The sequence below is a fragment of the Suncus etruscus genome, chromosome X (genome assembly GCF_024139225.1).
Source record: "Suncus etruscus isolate mSunEtr1 chromosome X, mSunEtr1.pri.cur, whole genome shotgun sequence".
NCBI lineage: Eukaryota > Metazoa > Chordata > Mammalia > Eulipotyphla > Soricidae > Suncus > Suncus etruscus.
The window spans coordinates 53,562,789-53,587,911 of record NC_064868.1 but is presented as its reverse complement, the minus strand read 5'-3'; the positions used below and the strand labels follow the sequence as shown (position 1 = coordinate 53,587,911).

Sequence of the window (25,123 nt, the reverse complement as noted above, 5' to 3'; positions counted from 1 at the left end):
CTAAGCAAGTACCTTACCCTTAGTACTAGCTCTCCTGCCCCATGCAGAATTTTATAAAGGACAGAAAAAAGCAAACGTTATAAAGGAAAATAATAATAATAATAATAATAATTAATATTTATTGCTCATTCTTAGAATTTTATCTGCATTAATTTTAATTTTCACATGAGAGTTCTGAGGTGCCTTGAGATTAGTACGGAGTTGACTACAGTGCGATATTCAGGCAAGCAAGTAATCACACAAAGGGGGCCAGAGCAATAGCAAGGTGGATAGGGCGTTTGCCTTGCATATAACTGACCCAGTTCGATCCCCAACATCCTATATGGTCCACCAAGCCTGTCAGGAGTGATTTCTGAGCACAGGAACAGGAGTAACCACTGAGTATGTCTGGGTATACCCCGCCAAAAGAATCACAGAAAGAGGGACCTGGTGCTTGTTTGTATGCTGCCAACCCAGGTTTGATCCCCAGAATCCCATATAATATGAGCACTGCCAACGGTAATTTCTGAGTGCAAAACCAGGTGTAATCCCTAAGCATTACTCGACATGGCCCAACAGGTCAAACAAAAAACACAAATGGATCACAGGAAGGACTTCAGGAGCAAAGCCAATGTTAAATTGCCACTGGTAATGTGAAATTGCAGGTGGAATATTGGAAGGCAAATTGAGAATACAGTGGAGATGTTGGAAGATGCTTTTTGAGTATACTATAGTTCATCCCATACTTGGAAGACAATATGAAGACAATATTTAGGGACAAATTGGTTCTCTTATAGGAAGTTTACAGAATAGTTTTTTTTTTAATTTTTTGGGGGGCTACACCAGTGGTGCTCAGTGGTTACTCCTGACTCTGCACTTAGGAATTCCTCCTGGCTGACTCGAGAAATCATATGGAATGCCAGGGATCAAATTCAGGTTGGCTGTTTGCAAAGTAAGTACACTGCATATTGTACTATTACTCAGCCCCCAAAGAATAGAGATATTAACTCATATTGAATAGTATGGTAGGCCAACTGCTGTCCTATCATAATGACTATAGTCACGTCCTACTTCTTGGAACCTATGTAAGATACCATGACATATGATATATGCCAAAATAAGAATTGTATGTGTAATTTAAAATACTTTTTGGTTTGGGTTTTGGGCCACACCTGACAGAGCTCAGGGTTTACTCCCAACTCTACATAAAAGTATTATACCTGGCAGATTTGGGGGACCATATGGAATACTAAGGACTGAGCTCAGGTTGACTGGAACAAAGCAAGAGCCTGCCTGTTGTACTGTCTCTCTAGCCTCTAAATGAACAATTTTGAGATGAGAGCTTATCCTGAATTATCTAAATAAAATCTAATTATACTCACAAATGTCCTTATTAGCAGAAAACAGAGGCATATTTGACAGGAAAGGAGAAACCAAATAACCCACAAAAGTAGAGGTTGGAGAGGTGGCTACAAGCCAAGGAATTGCAAATACCATTAGAAACTGAAAAAAAAAAGGAACAGTTTACCCTTGAGTTTCCAGAGAGTCTAGCCATGCTGATACTTTGATTTTGGATTCAGTGCAACCGAATTTGAACTTTTGGCCTTCAGAACTGTGAAATAATATAATCATTTTTTGTTTTGTTTTGGCTTTTGGATCACACCTGGTGGTGATTAGGGACTACTCCTGGCTATGCACTCAGGAATCATGCCTGGTGGGCTCAGGAGACCATATGGAATGCCTGGGATCAACCATAGTTGACTGCGTGCAAGGCAAACACCCTAAACCTATATTGGTTTTTGAGCGACAGCACTCAGGGTTTACTTGGCTCGGGGGACCATATGGGATGCCGGGATTCGAACCACAGTTCTTCTGCATGCGAGGCAAACACCCTACCTTCATGCCATCTCTCCAGCCCCCAGAATCCTTATATTTTAAGCCCACAAAGTTATGGTCATTATAGCATCCACAGAAAATTGATCCTGATTTTTGTACTGGATGGAGAATGCTGTTGTGTCTTGCTGGACTTGGGTTGCCTTTAAAGAAAACTACAGTGCTAGAGGCTAGATGTCTAAGCAAAAGGTGGCTAGGTTTCTGATGACTAAATTCCAGATTTCCAAATGGCTGCTTCTTGCTTTATTCTCACATGGTCTTTCTTTTGTACATATGTATTTCTGTTGTTTCTTGCACATTCACCAATCCTTGAGAATTGGGACCCACATTTTGGGGGGGTTGGGGCCACATCCAGTAATGCTTAGAGGTTACTCCTGACTGCTCTCATGACTTAATCCTGGTGGGCTCGGGGGACCATATGGGACGCTGGGGATTGAACCTGGGTGGTTTAAAGGGCAAATGCCCTATCCATGGTGCTATCACTATGGCTCCAGTTTTATGACAATTTAACCTTAATTACTTCCTACCTCCAAGTAGAGTCATACTGGGGGTTAGAGACTCATCATAGTCATTGGAAGAGGCATGATTAAGCCCATACACAGGTGGTAACAAATCCCTAAAAGTGTTGAAATGAGTTTGGAATTTGATAGTATGAGATGCTAGAAGAATCTTGAAATAATTGAACTCCTTCGATTCTGTAAGACTGAAAATATAAAAATACAAGAGTTAAGTGAACTTCTAGCAGAGAGGATAAGAGGGAAAGAAGGATAATGATAAAGACAACTACATAGTCTTAGAATGCATTTAGAAATGTGGATGTTCAAGATGCTGCTGATGAGGACTTAGAAGGAAAAGAGAAACATGTTATTGTAAAGTGGAGAAAAATATCCTTATTTGAGCAGGGGTAGTACAGTGGATAAGGTATTTGCCTTCCACATGACTGACCCATGTTTGATCCCCAACATGGTATCTGATCCCCTGAGCAATGCCAGGAGTAATCTTTGAGCCCAGGTCCAGGAGTAAACCCTGAGCATTGCCAGTGTGGTGCCCAATAAATAAACTAAATTCTTTCTCTTTTTTTTTTGGTTTTTGGGTCACATCTGGCAGCACTCAGGGGTTACTCCTGGCTCTATGCTCAGAAATTGCTCCTGACAGGCTCAGAGGACCATATGGGACACTGGGATTCGAACCACTGACCTTCTGCATGCAAGGCAAATGCCTTATCTCCATGCTATCTCTCTGGCCCCAACTAAATTCTTTTTAAAAATATAGTTTATTTATTTATTTATTTTGATTTTGGTGCCACACCCTGTGGCACTCAGTGGTTACTCTTGGCTCTGATCTCAGAAATCACTACTGTCAGGCTCAGGGGATCATATGAGATGCTGGGAATCGAACCTGGGTCAGTCCAGGGTTGGCTGCATGCAAGGCAAATGCCCTACTGCTGTGCTATCACTCTGACTCCTAAACTAAATTCTTATATAGAAGCATAAAACTTTGAGCTGTGGGCCCGGAGAGATAGCACAGCGGTGTTTGCCTTGCAAGCAGCCGATCCAGGACCAAAGGTGGTTGGTTCGAATCCCGGTGTCCCATATGGTCCCCCGTGCCTGCCAGGAGCTATTTCTGAGCAGACAGCCAGGAGTAAGCCCTGAGCAGCGCCGGGTGTGACCCAAAAAAAAAAAAAAAAAAAAAAAAAACTTTGAGCTGAATAGTGTCCTTATAATTATGTCACAAGAAGAGTTTGTAAGTGAGTGATAAGTCTGTTAAGATTTCTATGCAGTGTTGAAGATGCTAACCTGGATTCTTCCTTATGCTTAGGATAAAAATTTGGGGGGCGGGAGCCCACACCTGGTGGCACTCAGGGGTTTATTTCTGGCTCTACGCTCTGAAATTAATTCTGGCTTAGGAGACCATATGGGATGCTGGGGATCGAACCTATCCATCCTGGGTCAGCTGCGTGCAAGGCAAATGTCCTATCACCGTGCTACCACTCCGCCCTCCATTTGTTTGTTTTGCTTAGAATAAGATTGAAGAGAAAGAAAGGAAACAAGGGAAAATTGTGAAGCATAAGGGGTCCAAAATTGAATGATTTGGAAAATTCTTAGACTGTCCAAATTTCAAAAAGGAAATGCAAGTTGTAATACATATATATGCATATAACTTATACATATATATATAATTTATTGTTGGGAATGTATGATATGAAAAGAAAGCCAAGCGGTGGTTAGGCAACCTTTTTGCTTGTACTGGAAAATTTAGGTCTGTAATTACAGAATTCTCTCAGTCATCTCAATATAATTTAGTCATAGAGATGAGATTATCTGTGAAAGATTTAGAAAATATTATATATTGGGCCACAAAGATAGCACCAATGGGTAAGGCAGCCTTGCTTTGCAGAATCAGATCGGATGTTGGGAATTGAACCCAGGTTGATTATGAGAAAGGCAAGTACAATATTTCCCGGCGTATAAGACGACTTTTGAAACAAAAAGAAAGTCAACCAAAAATCGGGGGTCGTCTTATACACCGAGTATATCCCGAAAAATGTTTCAATATGCCGCTTAACGGAAATTGTCTGAATATTGCCACAAAACGAATTTTCCAACTCGATCCTGCACCAATCACTGCAAGGCTTCTCGGACCGCCTCTCTAACTCAGCCAATCCAAGCAGGCTTTTTATGCATGCAAATTAGACAATGTTCTGGACCCGAATCTACACTGTCAAAAGCCTGCTCAGATTGGCCAGAGTCAGAGAGGAAGTCTATTACAGTATAACCTTTGAACCTTTGCTTGTTGTGATTGGCTCACTGTGGTACATACAGTTGCAGCACAGGAACGTTCTGTTTTGATACAGCGAATATAGGCCTAAACATATGTTTTAACTGCAAAATTAGGGGGTCGTTTTATATGCTGGCAAATACGGTACCTTACCTACTGTACTATTGAGACTGCAAAATTTCTTTGTTTGTCTTTGGGCCACACCCGGTGACACTCAGGGGTTACTCCTGGCTATGTGCTCAGAAATCCCTCCTGGCTTGGGGTACCATATGGGATGCCATGATCGAACCGCAGTCTGTCCTAGGTTAGCCACCTCTCTGGCCCCTAGGTCTTACGGGTATTGAGAATGCTTCAGGGTATTGAGGATTCTTGGAGAGTCATTTGGATATCAACAGTATGGTTAGGATGGTATATGGGGAATGGGTTGGGGTACATTGAAGATGTTCTGAGTGCATGCTGGGGTCTATGGAGGGTATTCTGAATGCATATTAGGGTTAAGTGGAGGTATATTTAGAAATGTTCTTTGACAGTTAATCTGATAACTGGGGGCTGAAATCATAGTACCCCTGTACTATGTATGTATACTTTGCAATCACAGTATAGACCTGGGTTCGGTCCCTAGCAACGCAGTTTCCCAGGACCCCTGCCAGGAGTGGTCCCAGAGCACAAAGCTAGGAGTAAGCTCTGAGTACCGCTGGGTGTGCCTCCCCACCCCCCAAATAGTTTGAGGGCTGATTACAGATGATTTGGTGAAAAACTCGAGGGATATATTGGACGGTAGTTTATTATTACAATTGGAAAGTTCATAAAGACTCCGGAGAGATAGCACAGCGGCGTTTGCCTTGCAAGCAGCCGATCCAGGACCAAAGGTGGTTGGTTTGAATCCCGGTGTCTCATATGGTCCCCCGTGCCTGCCAGGAGCTATTTCTGAGCAGACAGCCAGGAGTAACCCCTGAGCACCGCCGGGTGTGGCCCAAAAACCAAAAAGAAAAAAAAAAGACTGGCTTATGAAAAGATCAGTGGACAACAGTGTGGTAATGAAATGCAATTTGGAGGATGAGCGAAGGCGCTTTGGGGGACACTTCATGGCAAATGGAGGCTGTTTGGAGCTGGTGGTTCAGGGCGCAGTTGGGGGGTGGCAAGGAGGCTAAGTGGGAGCGTGGAGGCGGCGTCTGATGGCGAGCGGGCTGGGGGGGTCCTCCTGGAGGCTTCCTGCGGCGTGGCTGGGTGAGGGGCGTCTGAGCGCTCGGGGGGTGTGGTCTCGCCGACTGCCCCGCTGCCTTCGAGAAAGCCTGTGCGCACGCGCTCCGAGCTCTTTCGCTCCCGGCGCTTCCAGGGCAGGAAAATCGAAGACTGGGCTGGCGCCTGCGCACTCAGCCTCCGCCGCTGCCACGGTCTCGCCCAGCTTCTTGTTTCCCTACCTCCGCCCCTAGCTGGCACTCGGCGGCTGAGGTGGCCGTGCTGTTGGGAGCGGACCGAGCCGAAGAACTAAAGGTTGGGCGGGGGCGCTGGTGCACGCGCCTCTCCTAGCGCCCCCCACCGTCTGTCCCCCATGGCCGGCAGACGCGCAGCTTAACTCGGCCCCCGGTGGCGCGCCGAAGGGGAGTGAGCGCGATCCCGAGGGGGCCGAGCTGGGCCGAGGGCAGGCCGGCCGCGCCCACCTGCTCGAGGCGCACTCTGACCCGCCTGCACCCCGGGGCCAGGACCCCAGGTGAGTAAACCCGGCGGCGGAGGCAGGACACTGGGCTTGGGCAGAGAGGGCCTCGAGAGGCGCCTGCGTCTGGGAGGTCCCAGCGCGCGCTTTCAGCCTCTGACCCGATGGTCCCCTCGCGACCATCGCCGACCTGGCTCAAGTGTCTTGGATCCGCAAAGTCCGCGCCGTGTTGGCCCCCAGCCTCTCCTCTAACCCACGGCCTGACCGTATTCCAGCCTCCTGGGTTCCATAGCCTCAGTTGTGTCCCCTTCAATTCAGTTCAGAGCCCACAGCCACGACTGTGCACCGGATCCTTTGCCAGACCCAGCTCCTTGTCTGACCCTGTTCCGTGTCTGACGCTCATCTGGCCTATTCCTGGTTAACACCCCCCATGTCTGTCCTGGTGCTTCATATGTATGTTTGCCTACGCTCTCATCTAGTCTCCGGACCCTTTCAGATATAATGGCTTGTCCTCTTCTCCTCAGTCCTATCCAGATCTTTCCCAGTTCCTCACCTCTGATTTCCCTACTCGTCCCTCACCCGGTACGTGCACCCCTCGGGCTCCTGACTCGTGAGTCTTGCTCAACACTCTCTGATCATCATCTTCAATTCTTCCCGAGTCCCCCCTTTGTCTTTTCTTGTCCCATCGCTGTCCTTAGGAATTCCTGTTCTCCATTATTCTCTCTTGGTCTCTGTACCTTATCCCACACTGCCCTTTTCATGATACCCACATTTGTCCTCTATCTTTGCCTGCCCTCAGTGATTTCATCTTACTACTATTCTAACCCTGACCCCTGCTCTGCTCTATTGCACCCTCCTGGCCCCGTGTGTCTATGGCCCTTGTCCTGACCCCTCACACTCTGCCCATCCTCTGGCCTGTCTCTTGACTTTCATTCTACAAAGACTTTAATGTCTTGTTCCCTGCACTCCTCCCTACCTTCTCTGTCTCTTTATTCCATCCCGACCCTACATGTCTCTTCATTCCATTCCATCCTATCCCCACAGCTCTGCTTGAGCCCTTCTCAGACTTCTCTGAACAGTTCACATCTTCCTCCTTAGCACTTTCCATCTCCTCTGAGCTTGAAGTCCTGACCCTGGATTTTTGCTATTCTCTGTTCCTATTCCTGTTAAAATTCATCCCAAATGCTCCTCTTAGCTTGCTTAGCAAGAGCAAGCAGCCTGGTGGGCCCTATGCAACTAATAGGGTTTTGTATGATTTCCCTCCCACACCCACTCAGAGAGCTCATAAAGCTTCCAATTCTTTCTGTGCCCCAGGAAGCCCAGGAACTGTTTCTATATCCCTACCCTACCTAAGTGTGAAAGAACACCCTGAATTATTCATGGTCTCTCTGAGAATCTGGGTCATATTTTTAGCCTTTTGAAATTAGGGACTGCCCATGTTGGAGGAAGGGTACTCAAGGGGCATTTGTGAATCTTCTAGGTCCAGGACCCCTCTCTCCAGGCTGTGTGATCCTGATGTTCCTAGCTTGAGAAAAGTTTATTCTAGTTCAGAGTGCAGTACTTGATAGGGTTGGAATGGGAGCAGGGATTTATCTGCTTCTCTCAGCAGTAAATTGTACAAATCTGGGTGCTAAGTCCATTTCCACCTCTGGAGGAGGCAGATTTTTATGGGTAAGTATGGGGCATCACTGAGAGGTTTAAATAGGGCCTAACTTAAAGTGACCATAACAATAGCAATAGGTTTTCTCATCTGAATTCTTTGATTTGAGGACAGAAAAGGTGAATTTTGAGAGCATAGAAGCAATATGTTATTTGGTTATGATTTCAACCTGCATTGCTCAGTGGGACTAGTGAGCATCTGAATACTGAGCCACCAGAGCCATCTCCTATATCTAAAAGAGTTATCCAGGGCTTATAGAGGTAGTACAGCAAGTAGGGTGCTTGCCTTGCAGACAGCCAACTCAGGTTCAGTCCTCAGTGTCCCATATGGTGCCTTAACCACAACCAGGAATGATTACTGAGTGCAGAGCTAGGAATAAACCCTGGGCAAATTGGGTATGGCCTCAAAACAAACAAACGAAAAGAAACAATTATCCAAACCTTTGAATAATAACTCAAGTCTCAAGTCTCCCTGTGTTCCCAGTCTATTATTTGGTGCCCGAGTTCCGAGTAAAAGCTTTAGCAGGTTCACAGAATACCAAGTTACCACAAGGTAATTTGGTTTTGAATTTTACATACTGAGTAGGGAGAGCTCAGCTAAGGAGGGACAGGGCTTTTACTCAAAAATGTTTCCAGGGTTTTTAGAGATTGTATAGTGGGTAGGATGCTTACTTTGAATATGACCCACCAAGCTTGATGCTTAGCATCAGATAGGGTCCCCTGAGTACTGCCAAGAGCAAGCTCTGAGCACAGAGCCAGGAGTTAACCCATATTGTTGTTTCTTTGCCAAAAAGAAAAGAAAATATGTTCAAATCTATTTTCCTGAGCTCTAGGGGCAAAAACTGGAATAGGAAGAGAGGTTTCAAGTTCTCCAATTTATTTCAGGGACTGGGGATATTGTACAACAGGTAAGACACTTGCCAGATACACAATCTGGATTCAGTTCCCGAAATCCCATATTGTCCCCCAAGCACTTCCATGAGTAATTCCTGAGTATAGAGCCAGGAGTACCCCTCTAGCATCACCAGGTGTGACCCAAAAACTATTTAAAATAAATTTCAGGGCCAAGCCATAGTACAATGGATAGGGTGTTACCTTGCATGTGGCTTACTCAGATTCAATCCCCAGCATTACATATGGTTCCCCTTTCTTCCCAGGAGTGGCCCCTGAGTGCAGAGCCCAGAGTAAGCCCTCAGTACCACCTGGTGTAGCCCCCAAACACACACATATTTCAGTGTTTTCTAATGTGAACAATCTTTCTCTCACACACATTTCACTGTTTCCTAATGCAGGGGGTTGGATGAAAGGAGAGAATGCTGAAACAGTGGACACTTGAAGTTTGTTTGCTTAAAGAAGGTAGATTTTCAGGGGAAAACAGGTAGTATATAGGGTAAGGTACTTGTCTTGTATGTGATTGATCTCAGTTAGATCTCTGGCACTATGCAAGGTCCCCTGAGCACTTCTAGGAGTGATAGGGAACAGAATCGGCAATAGTAAGCCCTGAGCACACATGAGTGTGCAACCCCCCAAAGAAAGCAAAAAAAAAAAAAAAAAAGGGTTTCCCGGGGATATCGAGTGCTTTTTTTCCTGAAAAAGAGGAAGTAGGCCAAGTCAGTTTGAGAATCTCTTGCTTCATTTGTCCCTGCATTTAGTTGAGGGGTGGGGAGTTGTTGGCAGTGTTCCGGATTTATGCCTGGCTCTGTGCTCAGAAATACCTCCTAAAAGGACTTGGGGGACCACATATTGTGCCAGGGATCAAAATGGGGTTGACTGCATGCAAGCCAAGTGCCTAAACTCCTCTACTGCTGGTCCCTGCATTTTGTCTGGTAAAGAAGAAAGCTGAGTGTGGGGCTACTAGTTCTATTTCAAACATGCATTCAAGTCCCTTCAGTTGCTGCATTTGGATAGTGTGAATTCAGATAATTTTTCTGAACATATTTGGTTCCTGCATTTTTTATTCTAAGGAGAAGAGAGATAAGGGGAAATTGCTCTGCTACAAATAGTCTGGCTTACTGAATAGGGATGCTTTGGAGGCTGGAGGATAACCAGCTCTATCTCATTGGGGGCACTCTCAGCTGTGCTCAGGACATCCTCTTGGCTCTGCTCTCTGGGATGACTCCTAGCATCAGGGAACCATATGTGGTCCCAGTGGTCAAACCCGTGTCAGGTGCGTACAAAGCAAGCAGTTCAGCCATACCCAGCAGTGCTGAGGAACCTTGGGTACTGGGAATCAAACCTGGGGCTTCTGTATGCAAATTGTGCACTTCAGCCCATTGAGCCATCCCTAATCCAATCAGCTCTATCTTAAACATGGATTCGAGTCCATTAAATTCGTGTCTTGGGCTTGTGAAAATTCATACACTTTCGCTGAGAAATAATACAAAAAACCCGTTTCAGGTGAGATTGAGGGCTATCACCTCTATTTCAGGAAAGAAATCTGCTTATGTGATTCCTGAGTTTACCTTGGCAAGAATGAACACTTGCCATGACAGCCAGTATGTATTGAACATTGATTGCAATGTTGAAAGGCAAGCTTGAAATGTGTGACATCAGAGACAGGAACAATGGAATGATAGGTAGGGTGCTCACCTTGCATATGGCCAATCTGGGTTCTATCCCCGTATGGTTTCTTGAGCACCATCAGGAGTGACTCCTGAATTCAGAACCAGAAGTAAACCCTGAGCCTTGCCAGATGTGGATCCTTAGAGTCTAGAGTGATAGTAAAGCTAGCAGGTATGGTGGTTGCCTTACTTGCGACAGACCTGGGTTAGATCCACCAGATTAGCATCCCACATGGTCAATTGAGAACTGACAGGAGCAATCTCTGCGAGTAGAGCTTGGAGTAATCATTAATCATCGCTGGTTGTGGCTCCAAACCAAAAAAAAACCCCAAAAAAGTTATTGACAAAGCCATGCTATGTGTAAGGGGCCTTTGTCCCTTCTGTCTGCTGTCACTTGCTTTCCTCTACTTGACCTCCCTACATACCCTTCAGCCCACCTCAGTTGTGAGTCCATCATTGTTGTTATGAGCAATTGTTAATGGTGTTAAAGGCACTATTTTGCATTTTGTGACACTGCTTTATTGTTTACTTTTGTGGCTACAACCAGCAGTACTCAGAGCTTACTTATGGCTCTGTGTTCTGGGATCATTCCTGATTGGGTCCCGGGAATTCTCTGGGGTGCCAGGGATCAAACCCCAGGCCCACTGTGTGCAAGGCAAATGCCTTACCTGCTGTACTATATATATAGCTCAGAGCTCATACACTTTGTGACACTTTTGGCACTTACCTGGGCATCTCTTGGCTGTGGAACCACCTTTCATTGTTTACAGATGAGGAAACTTCTGCCTTGAGACTTAATCTGTGCTGCCTCCCAGATTCTTGCCCCTCTCATCTCAGCTTTTTCAGCAAGAGATTGGAAAGGTCATAGCTAAGAAGATACCCTTCCCCCCACAGCTGCCCACCTTGTGATTGCCCTCCTCCATCAGCCCCAGGCAGTGAAGGGGTGGGGAGAGGATGATGAAAAGGGTCTTTGTATCCCTTGCTGGAATCTCACACCCTGGAAGAAAGGTGGAGGAAGCCTCAATAATATGTTTATGGAGTGCTGCTAATTCTAAGCCTAGTGGAGAGGAAGCTGGCCTCCCTCTACCTTCTGCCCATCCAGTGGGCTGGCCTTGGTCTCCAAATGAGCAGATGTCCTGAGTGAAACCCTGGGTAAGTGGTCTTGTGAGAAGGCTGGACCGGGCCCGGAGAGATAGCACAGCGGCGTTTGCCTTGCAAGTAGCTGATCCAGGACCAAAGGTGGTTGGTTCGAATCCCGGTGTCCCATATGGTCCCCCAAGCCTGCCAGAAGCGATTTCTGAGCAGACAGCCAGGAGTAACCCCTGAGCACCACCGGGTGTGGCCCCCCCCCAAAAAAAAGAGAAGGCTGGACCCTGAATTCAGGGATTTCAGGGCAATTAGTATTTTGCAGGGCCCCAGAGCAGCCATCTCATGTCTGGGTCTTACGTGGAGCCAATTCCTGGGCAGAAACTGCTGAGTGGAATGACTGGGGGAGGCCCAGGCAGGATGTGAAGAAGCTTGAGCTCTGTTCCCCCTCCAGCCCAGGACCCAGCCAGCCCTGCAGATTTTCCCCCACCCTCATCAGATATGCTTGGATCTTTATGCTTCACTGAGTCCAGCTTCTACATGGACTTACCAACACGAGGAACTGGGTTGGCCCCTTCCAGGTTTGCCAGATTCCCCTGCGGGTTTGTGTTTGGTTGCATAGGACTGGGGTGCTCCCCCCAGGAGTAGCAGAAGGTGGGAGGATGTTCAGAGACCTGGTTTCTCTCCTTTGAGGGGAACAAAGCACCCCCCTCTGGTCCTGGCCTAAGAAATTGTTGTCTTCTGATGGGAGAATTGCTCTTCCATCCCTACTTTTGCCCTGGGAGGAAAGGGTCAGGGCCTCAGAAATGTGGAGTGCACTGCTAAAAGCCATAAAACATCTCCTGTGTGTTTTTCCCTCCTGCCCCTACTCCCGTGTAAGATTCCTGGGTGAGCAGGATCTGATCTGTGAATTGGGTGGGAGAGGTCCTTTCTCTCCAGAACCTCCTTTCCAGTTCTCTGCTAGGGATCTTGGCTAGGGGAGGGGAGTTTCCACTTGTCTTCTGGGTCAGGTTAGACTCCCTAAGAGGGCCTGGCCTGAAACTGTTCAGCAGTGTAGTGGAGCCCTGGCAGCAGGCAGATAAGGGTTAAAAGGTAGGGGCCGCCCTGAGGCTGGTCAGGTAGGCTGGGCCACTGCGTGGTGGGAGGCGGCCTTAGTGGCTGCTCCCTGCATGCTTTTGTACTGCCTGGGAGCGGGCCTTGTGGAGACCATTCTGTTCAGCGGCCTGAGTCCCCCTCCCCCCATAGCTCCTCTCTGGTTTTGGTGAGAACATGGGTACCTTGGGGGCAAGGAGGGTCTGGGATGTGTTCAGACATGTTGCTGAGTGTGGGGTGAGAGGTTCCTGGGATCTAGCTTGGGTTGGGAGGTTGTGGAAAGAGGGGGCTTGAGTTAGGGGGGCAAAGTTTCAAGGGCTCTGTTCCCTTTCCTGACCCAAATTCATATTCTCTCTCTCCCTTTGTAAAGAGTTGAAGCAGAAAAGCTTTCGTTGCTTCTTCTTCTCTACTCCTGTCACTTCCTCTCCTCTTCCTCCTGGGGGAGCAGCCACTGTCCTGCCTCCCCCACCTGGGGTGCCTCAAGTTTCCTAGGAAAATTGGTGTTGTGGAATGTTTCTAGCACCTGCCTGCTTACTTTCCATCTGTTCACTGGGAGGGGATAGCGGTGGGAGCAGACCCAGGCACTGGGATTGAGTATTGGCTTCCATGGTGGCCGGATGTAGAAATGGGGTCCCACCGAGGGTGTTGGGGTGCCACCCAGGTGAGGTGTCTTGGTTGTAAACAGTCATTAGGGCTGGCCAGGAATTTCTATCTCAACTGTGGTGTCAGAAGGGCAGACTTGAAAAACCTGCTGGGCCCGTCTCTGGGTTGGGGAAAGCCTGCACTTCTCCACCCTTCCTGGGTCACTGAGACCGCAGGGACACTAACCTGGAGAGCAGGGGCTGGTGGGAGCGATGCGGGGCCTGGGATTTCCCTGGATGGCATATCTGGGGGTGAGGGGCTGCCCTAGATTTGAAGGAAATGTGCAGAGGGTGGGGCCAGTGTGGGGGGCGTTAGGAGACTTGGGAGTGGGGTGTGGGGGTGTGGGGCATCCACCCTGAGTTTAGGGCTTGCCAGGTGACCCTATGTGACTCAGTCCCAAGCTATGTCCCCTGAGGTGATAATGGCAGGGTGGAGCCAGGGTTCTGGACCCTGAGTATTGATATCCAGGTGCTGTGAGCTCAGGCTCAAGAGATCCCAGGGTAGGATGAGGAACCAAGTGAGAATGGGGCGGGGCCTGTCAGGGAGGAGTTGGGGTTCCAGAGGAGGGTGGAAGAAGGTTGTAAGGAGCTCTGGGAGAGTTCTTCATACCCAAATATGGGCAAGGAAGGTTGCCCCAGGAGTAAGGGGTCAAGGGAGCCCTTGGGTCTTCAAGGTTACTCTGCCATCCTGGGTGGCCAAGGGTGTCTGGCTGCGGTCAGGCCCAGTTGTTGACCCTGTGTACAAAGGCTCTTGGGACATCTTCACCCCTAATGCAGAGACAGGCAGGATAAACACTGTCCAGAAATGGGGGGGCAAAACACCATGTCAGCTGCCTACCCACACCTCTGCAATGGCCAGACTTTGTGGCCATTGGGGCATGACTAGTTGGGGATGGAATCTTGGTGACCTTAGGAGGCTCTCCCAGTCACCTGCCTGGGGACGGAACTCTGCAAGCCGGGTGGTGGAGGTGATGTCACCAGGCTGCCCAGCTGGGGAGGATGTGGGAAGGAACAAGTGGGAACCAACTCCAGGACAGGTTCTGAGTGCAGGGTTGGCAGACAGCCATGGCCAGCTCCAGGACCAGCCTGAGCATTGGAGCAGAGGAGGCAAGCCAGGCAGCCAGGAGCATCTCAGCACTGTGTAGCACCTCTTGGTTCAGCTTGACTCAGGTCACAGGTCCAGCAAGGCAGTTTACCACTGCTGGGTACAGAACAGGCAACCCAGGGCCAAAGACATCCCCCTGCATCTGCAGGATGGGGGAGGGGGAATAGATGGCCAGGGGTAGCTGAAAGTGACCTTTGGAATTGGATGGGCACTGACTACTTGGGTGGATTTGGGTTCACTTGTTTCCCAGTGGCATCATCAGGCCCTGGCCACACATGACAACACTCTTAAGTGCTGGAGCCACAGATGTCAGTGTGACTGATGCTTTCAGCCCTAATAGATGTTTTCAGGAGGCACAGTCTCTGTGAATTGTCACTGTGAAGGCTACTTGGCAACCACACAGATGCCAGTGAGAACTTGAGGTGCTGGAGTGATGCCTGTGTAGAGTTGTGGTCAGGGATGCATGCTTAACCTTACTCCCCTCCTCCCTACCATGGAAGTAGTAATTACAGATTTTAGGGTGGTTGTAGGGGGTGGAGAGTACAATAGATAGGGTGCTTTCCTTGCACACAGCTGACCTGGTTTCAGTCCCTGGCGCCCTATATGGTCCATTGAGCACAGCCAGATTGCCTATACAACCAAAATAAGTAAATTATGGTGATTGTGAGGATTAAATATGGCACAAAGGTCACCATTCCAGACCTACAGGCATTCACAAAATGCCCACTGTTGTTATTGATGATTGAATCTATCTTTTATTCTCCTTCCCCAGGCCAAACTCTTGACTGTTGCCCATGGGCCTCTGAGAAGGCATTTTAAGTCCTCCCTGCTTTCCATTTGCTGTGCTCCCACTTCATGGGAAGGGAACCAAGGTATCAGGACCAATTCTCAGAGGGTAGAGTGTGGGGAAGCTAGGGTGGTTATGTGGAAGTGGGGGAGGTGTCTCATAACATGCTTTTTTAATGGCTCCCATGTCTCACTGCCAGACCTGGTCCAGCTCTTAGTCCCCACCACTTGCAAACACCAGGATGGAAGTCAAAGGTCAACTGATCAACTCTCCCAACTTCAAAGTCTCAGGTCAGAGCTGCCCCCTTGCTCTGATGCATCCCCATCTTCTTGGGAAGGGTTGCTTGACCAGCACCTGCCCTGATCGTGCTTCTTCTGTGCCCAGCAGCCCTATTTGGAGATGCCATACCCCAGGTGAAATCAGAACGACTTCGGGGACTGCTTGACCGGCAGCGGACCCTGCAAGAGGCCCTGAGCCTCAAACTTCAGGAACTCCGCAAAGTGTGTCTCCAGGAAGCGGTGAGGTCCTGGTTCTAGGGGTGTTGCGAGTTAGGGAGATATAAAGAGTCTGGGCTCCTAGATAGTAAGCCATTTGCCAGAACTGTAGATTCTCCTAACTTCATTTTTTTTGGGGTCACACCCGGCAGCACTCAGGGGTTACTCCTGTCTCTACACTCAGAAATCACTCCTGGCAGGCTCAAGGGACCCTATGGGATGCTGGGATTTGAACCACCGTCCTTGTGCATGCAAGGCAAACACCCTACCTCCATGCTATCTCTTCGGCCCCCGAGATTCTCCTAACTTTAAAAAAGATTCAGCTAGAGGGCTGGAAAGACAGTACAATGGATTAGAGGCTTACCTTGCATGTGGCCGACCTGGGTTGGTTTCATCCCTGCCATCCCAAATGGTCCCCTGAATACTGACAAGAGTGAGTGATCCTGGAGTACAGAGCACAGTATAAACCCTGAGCATAGCCAGGTGTGCTGCCACTCTCCCAGTAAAGTTCAGCGTAGACTACTAAGAAATAATTAAGAATAGCACAGGCTGAGCAACCTTTGGAAAGCTATGGCAGACTTTAAAAGCAAAAAGCCAGTTCCAGAATTGGGTAGCAGAATTTGAACTGAACCAACATGTAGGTGATGTATAGTCTCGAATCTCCCCTTAGTGTGAATAGTCTCTCAGCTTGTCTGAAATTATAATGTGATTTAGAGCAGCTGTCTTTCACCATCTGTCCACATATTGGTGTGAGCCCACAGGAGTGGAAAGGTAGAAGTGTCCTGGTTTAGATTGTGCAGTACCAGGCTCTGATGGGACTGTAATGCGTGGCAGGTCTTTACCTTTATTAAAACAGGAAGGAAATTCTGGGCCAGAGCCATAAAACAACAGGTAAAGTGCTTACCGTATTTTTTTGCTCTATAAGATGACCTGACCATAAGATGCACGTAGTTTTTAGATACTCTCTTCCTCTGTGTTCAGGCTTCAGCTCTAGGCGACATTTGCTCCATAAGACCATAAGATGCACTTTTGGGGCAAAAAGTGTGTCCTATGGTACGAAAAATATAGTACTTTACACACAGCCAATCTGGGTTTAATCTACTGCACTCCATAAGGTGCCGTGAACCCTGCTAGGAGTGACCTCTGAGCAGAGTTAGGAGTAAGCCCTGAGTACCACTGTGTGTGACCCCAAAACCACCCAAAAAGGAATTCTGGATTCCAGAGCAGACCTCCCTGTGTCCTGTGCCAGAAATTTTGTGGTGGGGCTGAGAGTCTATCCAGGAGATCTGCCAAGCAGAGGTGCTGCTAAGAGTAAGAGATATCACAGGCATGGTACACTGGGTAGGACTGGCTTCCCTGTGGAACCTCTGGAGCAATCTGGGAATTATTACTCTTTTGCCCCATTCGCCCCAACAAACCCTTGATCATCTCCAATCCTGGAAGGAGCTGACTGGCCAGCTGCCCCCCGAGTGCCCACTGGAGCCTGGTGAGCAACCTCAGTTGGTCCGGAGAAGGCCTCAGGCGGCCCGAACCTACCCTCCTCCACACCCCAATGCAGCACACCACTCTTTGTGCCCTGCTGAGGTGAGCAAATGGGTGGGGAGAATAAGATGGGATTGGGACAAGAATGGGAAGAAGCATCTGGGGGAAGCCCTGGGTTGTATGGGGGAAGGAAAGGCTGATGTGAGAAAAGAAGGGCTGGAGGCAGCTGGCTCCCTATTCTAGGGAGGAGGCTGGTTGCTACTTAAGTAAATCTATTAATCACCTTCAGGAAACTAAATTAGTCCTGTCCCCACTCAAGAGCGGCACAGCTGCCAATGAGAACCAGTTCCACACTGGACATAAGAGTAGGCTCTGCTACTGTGTAGGCAGGTCCTATCCTGGCCTGTCCCCAGTGCTTGTCCATTTCCAACCTTGCTCCCATCCCGCCTATGGGTGGACCCCGCAGGAGCTGGCTCTTGAGGCACTGGAGCGAGAGGTGTCGGTGCAACAGCAGATTGCAGCTGCTGCTCGCCGCCTTGCCTTGGCCCCAGAACTGAGTGCTGAGCAGTGGCGGCGGCGGCGGCAGGTCCAGGCCGATGCTCTGCGGAGGCTACAAGAGCTGGAGGAGCAGCTTGGGGATTACCGGGTCCGCCTCGGTCTCCCAGTGCTCCCGCCACCACCTCAGTCACTACCCCTGGCTACAGGGCCAGGCATCACCTCAGGGGTCTGCCTGGGGACACGCCTCGCTCAGCTCAGTCAAGGTGAGCCCAGTCCATTGACCAGTGACAGGGGGAGTATGGACATTTGTGCTTGGAAGGGAGACAGCCAATGAGAAGTGGGAGGTAGGCAGAATTTCCAGGAACCCGGCCACGAAGGAGAGATGGGGAAGGCCATTGGTCAGTGACTACTGGTGCCCCCTTCCCTGGTCTTGGATTCGGGTAAAGGTATAGTTTTTGTGCAGTAGGGGAGAGCAGAATGGGGGAGGCACTGGGCAGTAGCAGAAGGGCCTGGCATTGATAGACAGGGGTCTTCTTCTTCTCACCTGTAGAGGACGTAGTTCTGCACTCGGAAAGCAGCTCCCTTTCAGAGTCTGGGGCCAGTCATGATAATGGTGAGGCTTCATTCTCCCCAACGCACCTCTCTTTGATGTCCTACCTTCTTCAGCCCCCTCTGTAACCACGCCCCAACTTCTCTGTTCTCACCAGCATCCATCTCCATGGCTCCCCAGTCCCCTGTCTCACCAGGTCTCCTGGGCCCCTGCTCTTTGCTTATCTGCAGTCAGAGGGGGCCCCTCTCATGGAATTTCCCTCTACTTTCTCCCTGCCACCCAGAAGAGCACCGTGGCTGCTTCCCTCTGTCTGAGCGTCCCTCCCCACCCAAGGCCTGGGAGCTACTCCCAGGCCAGCTGCGGTCAGTATCTGGGACCAGCCCTGAGCACCGAACCCCATGGAAACCACCCCCATCTGATCTTTATGGAGATCTGAAGAGCCGGCGGAACTCTGTGGCCAGTCCCACCAGGTGAGGGTATACCCCATCCCTCCCTTCCCAAGGAGAAGGATCCTGAGCCTGGGCTGGCCAGAGGGCCTGCTAGTGCCATTCGCACTAACTCCAGCCCTGACTTTGATGTGCTTATTTTCTTGCCTAGCCCTACGCACTCCCTGCCTAGGAGTGCCTCCAGTTTTGAAGGACGAAGTGTGCCCGCTACCCCTGTCCTACCCCGGGGCACAGGCCCCCAGCTCTGCAAGTAAGGAGCCTGTGAGGGTGACTTTAAAAAGCAGAAGAGGGGGGCCGGGCGGTGGCGCTGGAGGTAAGGTGCCTGCCTTGCCTGCGCTAGCCTAGGATGGACCGCGGTTCGATCCCCCGGCGTCCCATATGGTCCCCCAAGAAGCCAGGAGCAACTTCTGAGCGCATAGCCAGGAGTAACCCCTGAGTGTCACAGGGTGTGGCCCAAAAACCAAAAAAAAAAAAAAAAAAAAAAAAAAAAAAAAAAAAAAAAAAGCAGAAGAGGGAGCTATCCATTCTAGCTGGGATGGGGGAATATTGTCTATGAACCCATAGTAAAAGAGGTTGGGCTTTGAGAGTTGAGCAGTGGCTGTCATAGTGGAAAAGAAGGGGTGGCATTTGGTGCAGAAGCACCTAAGTTTGAGTCTCAGCTTTTCCAATGCATTTTTTTTTGGTTTGCTTTTGCTTTGGGGCCACACCACTGAGTAGTTCCTGTGGGCCATGCAATTTGGCACAAGTTATTGCCCAGCTCTGAATTTGGCTCATTGTGGAGAAGTCATAATTTCACCTGTCTCTGAAAGCCATGTATCTGGGTTCTGCCTCCCAAGCCTCCTACAGCTAGAAATTAACGATGTACATGGGAACAACTCATTTCTTTATCAAAATATCCTTATGAGGTAGCTTCTAAGGCTTTTTTTATTTTGTAGAAGAGGAAACGGAACTGCAGAGAGTAAACTAAAGACCTGGTATTTGGAGTCTCTCTATTAATTAATGGAACTCTCTAGTAACCACTAGAGCAGGCCTTTTTATTTCTTGGGGGCAGAGTTTGGGCCACATACACCCAGCTGTGCTCAGGGTTCATTCCTGATTCTGCACCCAGAGATACTCTAAGCAGGACTCAGGGAACACTAGGGATTCTGGGGATTGAACCCAAGTCAGCCATGTGTAAGGCTTAGCCCATGTAGTATCAATCTGGCCCTCCTTGTTAGCCTTTTCACTCAAGACATTTTTTGTGCTATCTCTCCGGCCCCCACTCAAGACATTTTATATAACCCCAAGTATGTAGACATATACAGTCAGCATATAAGTCAATTACTAACAATATAAGGAAATTTACTTAGAGAAGCAAGGTTTTCAGAATTTATAGTTCAAGGAGATAGAGAAAGAAAAGAGAGACTTGTCTTTTGAGTAGCCAGTTTAATCCCTGGCACCTCATATGCTCCCCAGAGCAAGTCAAGGGCACAGAACCTTGAGTAGCCCCTGAGCACCTTCTGGAGTGACCCAAACACCCCACCCCCCAAAAGAAAGCCAGGTACTAGAACATCTTAACTAAAGCCCAAAAGTCTCTCGTGTCCTAGGCGAGAGAGTTACTTCCAGTGACTTGTTGCTGTTGATCAAAGTTTGGAGTGATTCTTCATACCCATGATGGGGCAAAAATTCAAGCATGATATAGAGTTCCAGCGCTGAATATTTCAATGAAATTCATCATGGAAGTAGGGATCCTGGAGAAAGTACCTAGGAGAGGATGATAGGGCAATTGTAGTCCATCCCCTCAACTCCTGTAGACACTGGCAATTTCTCTCTAGCCCTACACATTCCTAAAACAAGGCCCAGGAAAAGGGCTGGAGAGGTAGTACAGCGGTGGGGCGTTTGACTTGCAAGCAGCCAACCCAGGACCAAAGGTAGTTCAAATTCCAGCATCCCATATGGTCCCCCATGCCTGCCAGGAGCGATTTCTGAGCACAGAGCCAGGAGTAACCCCTGAGCACAGCTGGATGTGGCCCCAAAACAAAAAAAGGCCCAGGAAGAGAGCCTGAAGGGCTGATTGCAGGAGTTCCATGGGAGTGAGTAGCCTCAGAAACCGTGTACATTTTCTTTTTTAAACTTTTTTAAAATTTAGATGTCATGGGGCCGGAAAGATAACATGGAGGTAAGGTGTTTGCCTTTCATGCTGAAGGATGGTGGTTCGAATCCTGTCATCCCATATGGTCCCCCGTGTCTGCCAGGAGCAATTTCTGAGCATAGAGCCAGGAGTAACCCCTGAGCGCTGCCGGGTGTTACCCAAAAACCAAAAAAAAAATTTAGATGTCAAAGTGATAGTGCAGCAGGTAGGGTGTTTGTCTTGCATAAGGCTGATGTAGGTTCTATTCCCAGCATCTCATATCGCCCCTCAAGCCTGCCAGGAATAATTTCTGAGTGCAGAACCAGCAGTAAACCCTGAACATCACCAGGTGTGGCCCCAAAATAAAAACAAAAAAATTAGAGCTGTGATTTGCAAAGTTATTGATAGGTGAATTTTAGGCGTAAAGTATTTCAATACCAATATCCCATCATCAGTGTCACCTTTCCTCCACCAAAATTCTCATGCTCCCTCCTGCATCCCCTGTCTCCCTTCATTGTAGTATGTGTGTCCCCCCTCACGATTTTTTTTGGGGGGCAAGCCTAGTAATGCTCAGGATTATTACTGGCTCTGCACTCAGAAATTACTCCTGGTGGTGCTTAGGGAACCATATGGAATGCTGGGGATAGAACTCAGGTCAGCCATGTACCAGGCAAGCACCTTACCCACTATACTATCTTTCCAGCCCCTTAACAGATGCATTTCAAGGACTTATAATTCATTATTTCAGTGTTATTGAGTCTATGCTTTGGATATAATAGTACTATTCTCTCACATCACCTCTTATACCTGAGACTCCTGACCCTGAAAACCTTGTATGTTTTCTTTTTGTTTGTTTGTTTGTTTTGGGCCATATCCAGCAATGCTCAAGGACTATTCCTGGTGGTGTATGGGGCCAGGGACAGGAGCCAGGGGTCAGAACCATATGAGATGCCAGGGATTGAACCCACATCAAGTATGTGCAAAGCAAATGCCCTACCAGCTGCTATACAATTGCTTTGCTCCCCCTCAACCCTCCACTGTACATTTTTAACATTGCTCCTTGAGTCCTTGACAGAACTACAGCTTTACAGAATTACTTGAAGGCTGCTTACCTTCCTCCTGTATACATACACAAATTCTGGGTGACTGCCAGGCCCTTCTGCCCTCACTCTCTCCTGTCCTGTCTGTACCCCTAGACCTGAAGGCCTCCATTCTCGCCAGTGGTCTGGCAGCCAGGACTCCCAGATGGGGTTTCCTCGAGTGGATCCTGCCTCGGACCGCGCCTCGCTCTTTGCAGCTCGGACTCGCCGCAGCAACAGCTCTGAGGCTCTCCTCGTGGACCGGGCTCAGAGCTCCCCACCCGTGCCTCTGGTGCCCCCTGCCGCTGGGCCCCCAGTCTGCAAGAGCAGTGAGGTTCTGTATGAGCGCCCCCAACCAATCCCTGCCTTCTCCTCCCGCACAACTGGCCCTCCTGACCCTCCTAGGGCATCCCGGCCTAGCTCTGCTGCCCCTGCCTCCCGTGGGGCCCTCCGGATCCCCCCAGTATGTGGAGACTTCCTTTTGGACTATGCCCTGGAGCGAGGCCTGCCCCGTGGGGCCAGCAGTGGCCCTGGTGGCGGTCCTGGCTGGGGGGAATTGGTGCCTGCAAGTGAGGTCCCTGGACCCCTCTCCCGCCGAGATGGGTTTATCGCCATGCTCCCAGGCCCCCCACCAGCATATGCAACTGACAGCAGCAGCCCCCTTCTCCGCAACAAAGATCCCCAGCCTCGGGGTCCCCGCCCCAAACCCTGTGGCCTGCCTATGGAGGCTTCTGAGGGTCTGGAGGTACACCCCAACTCTTTGCTGTGGATGCCCCCTCCTACTCGCATTGCCCCAGCTGCTGAGCGCAGTGGCCACAAGAATCTTGCTCTGGAGGGGTTGCGGGACTGGTACATCCGGAATTCGGGCCTGGCCATAGGGCCCCAGCGCCGTCCTGTGCTTTCCCACTTGGGCTCGCAGCATCCACCCTTCCTCCACGCCCGCTGCTATGAGGTGGGCCCAGCGCTGTACGGGGCCCCCAGCCAGGCACCGCTCCCGCACTCAAGGAGTTTCACGGCGCCCCCTGTCTCTGGCAGGTATGGGGGGTGCTTTTACTGATGGGGAGGAGACTCTGGAGGCAAATGGTGTACGGGGGTTCAGACCAGGGAGCAGCGAGCTGATAGCTGAGGACTCAGTCTGAGGGTGCTTAGAAGGCCAGGCCCTGCTCCATCACCATTGGTTGGTGGACTTGGGGTGGAAGGGTGTTGGGATTGACTAGAGAAAAATTAGGGTGCATGCTGTGGGAGAATGAGCCTGGAGATCAGGGTGCTGGGGAGCAGGAACCACTGCACCCCTTGCCTTTTTCGTCCTCCTCTCCCTGTGCCCTTGGATTGTGGGCCTCAAACTGTCCTGTGCCTGCCTCTGCCTCTTTAATGAGCCTCTCTTCTCTCTCTCCCTCCCCCTCTCTGTCTCTCCCTGCCTTTCTATCCCTTTCTTGTCCATCTTATCCTCTCCTGTCTTCCCACCTGGCCCTCCGGATTCCTGGTGCCCCTTCTAAAGATACTACACGGACTTCCTGTACCCCCCGGAGCTGAGCACTCGTTTAAGTGATCTGACACTAGAGAGGGAGCAGTCTTCCAGTTCTGACCCCCAAACCCCAGGCACACTGGTTTGACTCCTTTGGCTCTCCTGCTCCTGGCCTGAGTCCAGTCGGAGGAGCACACATTGACCTCGCTGAGCACTGACTGGGTGGAGTTTATAACTATCAGTCTTAGTGGGAGGGTCAAGCTGATCTTCGCAGACCCTGCCTCCTTTGGACCCATGAAGTGGGGGTCCCTGTTTCTGACATCCCAATGCTCCTCAGTGTGCTGGGGATGGGGGCCACTCAGCCCACTTGAAAAGGGGGGGATGATGTCATGAGGATGCCAAGCCCCCCTTCCATTTCTGTTTACAGTTGTGATTTAGATATTCACTGTCTTGCCCCCACTCCACTAGATATTTTATAAAAGGGAAACTGTGAAGTTTTCTGGTTGGGTTCATTCCTGTTCCCTATACCCAGCCTCTTCCGTTCTGGACTCCCCCCACCCTGAAATGGACCACATAGGGACCCTCTACCCCGGGTGGGGGGCAACCAAGACACTGGTGCACACAACTTCCTGCTACCTTTCCCTGCACCATGCTAGTTCTTAGGGAGGTGAGCCCTCTGCCCACAGTTGGAAACACTGAAGTCGGCGGGGGAAGGCAGTTCATTTCCCCACTCTCAGAAGTGCTCGAATGCACCCTGGTCCTTGCCCATGCCCACTACCTTTTCCACAGGGAGAGATGGCCTGGCCTGTCGGGCAGCCTCTGCTCTTGCAATCTGCAAACTAAAGGACCAAAGGGCAGAGACTTAGGGTGCACCATACTGGCAAGCTGTGGTGGTAGAACCTGGTGTTTTGAAGACACCAGTCAGCCTCAGGTGACCTGTGCCCATGTGCAATCTTCCAGCTTCCATGGCTTCCTTCCAGATGCCACTTTTTTTCCAATAAATCCACACAGGCGGTGTCTGTGACTTTCTGGACCTAGGGGTCCTCCTTCCCTTTCTCCCTAATGTTCAACTTTTCTTTTTTGTACCAATGGATTGAGGCCCAGTACATTGGTCACACTGGAAGGAAGTTTCTATAATAAATGTGTAAACTAAACTTATATGTTGTGTCATTCCTCTTTACCTCAGTCCCTCCTCTCTTTCACAGGAAAAAAAGATTTTTGGGGCTGGAGCAGTGACGCAAGTGGTAGGGCATCTGCCTTGCATGCGCTAGCCTAGGATGGACCGTGGTTTGATCCCCCGGCATCCCCAAGTCAGTAGCGATTTTTGACCACACTGCTAGCAGTAATCCCTGAGCATCACTGGGTGTGGCCCAAAAACCAAAAAAAAAATTTGCACAGTGGAAACATCCTGGGTTGTTCTCCATTTCATCTTTCCTTGTTGTGACTGGGAGATAACTTTTCTTTCTGGGCACACTCAGATCCCCAACCATCCCATAGCAGGGGCACATAGTGACAATGTCTGGAATGGAAGGAAAATGTTTTATGCAGGTAACTACCTTGTGCATTCCTGATGCTCCAGAGGTAAGAGGTTTGAGGAACAGATAATTTCTTTGGCCCAAATAGATGACAAAGATCCAGCTCAGAAGAATCTCTAACACAAATGAAAGGCATGATGACAGGCTCTACGGTTTGTAATATGTGTGTGGCATAGAAGAATCATATCAGTCTTTAGGCATGCAGGATACATGCTTTATCATTAAGTCG

The 25,123-nt window shown here is 49.5% G+C and overlaps 1 protein-coding gene across 1 annotated transcript; it reads left to right on the top strand.

Moving 5' to 3' along the window:
* The first annotated feature begins 6,050 nt into the window (after positions 1 to 6,050).
* On the top strand, positions 6,051 to 24,371 carry CCDC120 (coiled-coil domain containing 120). The gene is made up of 11 exons (XM_049767229.1): positions 6,051 to 6,361; positions 15,221 to 15,320; positions 15,435 to 15,525; positions 15,620 to 15,753; positions 17,173 to 17,313; positions 17,678 to 17,972; positions 18,260 to 18,322; positions 18,543 to 18,729; positions 18,857 to 18,955; positions 22,012 to 22,929; positions 23,393 to 24,371. Exons 3-11 carry the CDS (start codon positions 15,477 to 15,479, stop codon positions 23,505 to 23,507), a joined length of 2,001 nt encoding a protein of 666 aa, XP_049623186.1. The 5' UTR covers positions 6,051 to 6,361; positions 15,221 to 15,320; positions 15,435 to 15,476; the 3' UTR covers positions 23,508 to 24,371.
* The last annotated feature ends 752 nt before the right edge of the window (positions 24,372 to 25,123 follow it).

What these genes read in the sequence shown, in the direction of transcription:
- CCDC120 (XM_049767229.1), top strand. Translation starts at nt 15,477, where the DNA reads ATGGAAGTCAAAGGTCAACTGATCAACTCTCCCAACTTCAAAGTCTCA. An exon ending in AAGTGTGTCTCCAGGAAGCG is followed by an intron (nt 15,754 to 17,172) that starts GTGAGGTCCTGG and finishes CAATCCTGGAAG; the next exon opens with GAGCTGACTGGCCAGCTGCC. An exon ending in ACTCTTTGTGCCCTGCTGAG is followed by an intron (nt 17,314 to 17,677) that starts GTGAGCAAATGG and finishes TGGACCCCGCAG; the next exon opens with GAGCTGGCTCTTGAGGCACT.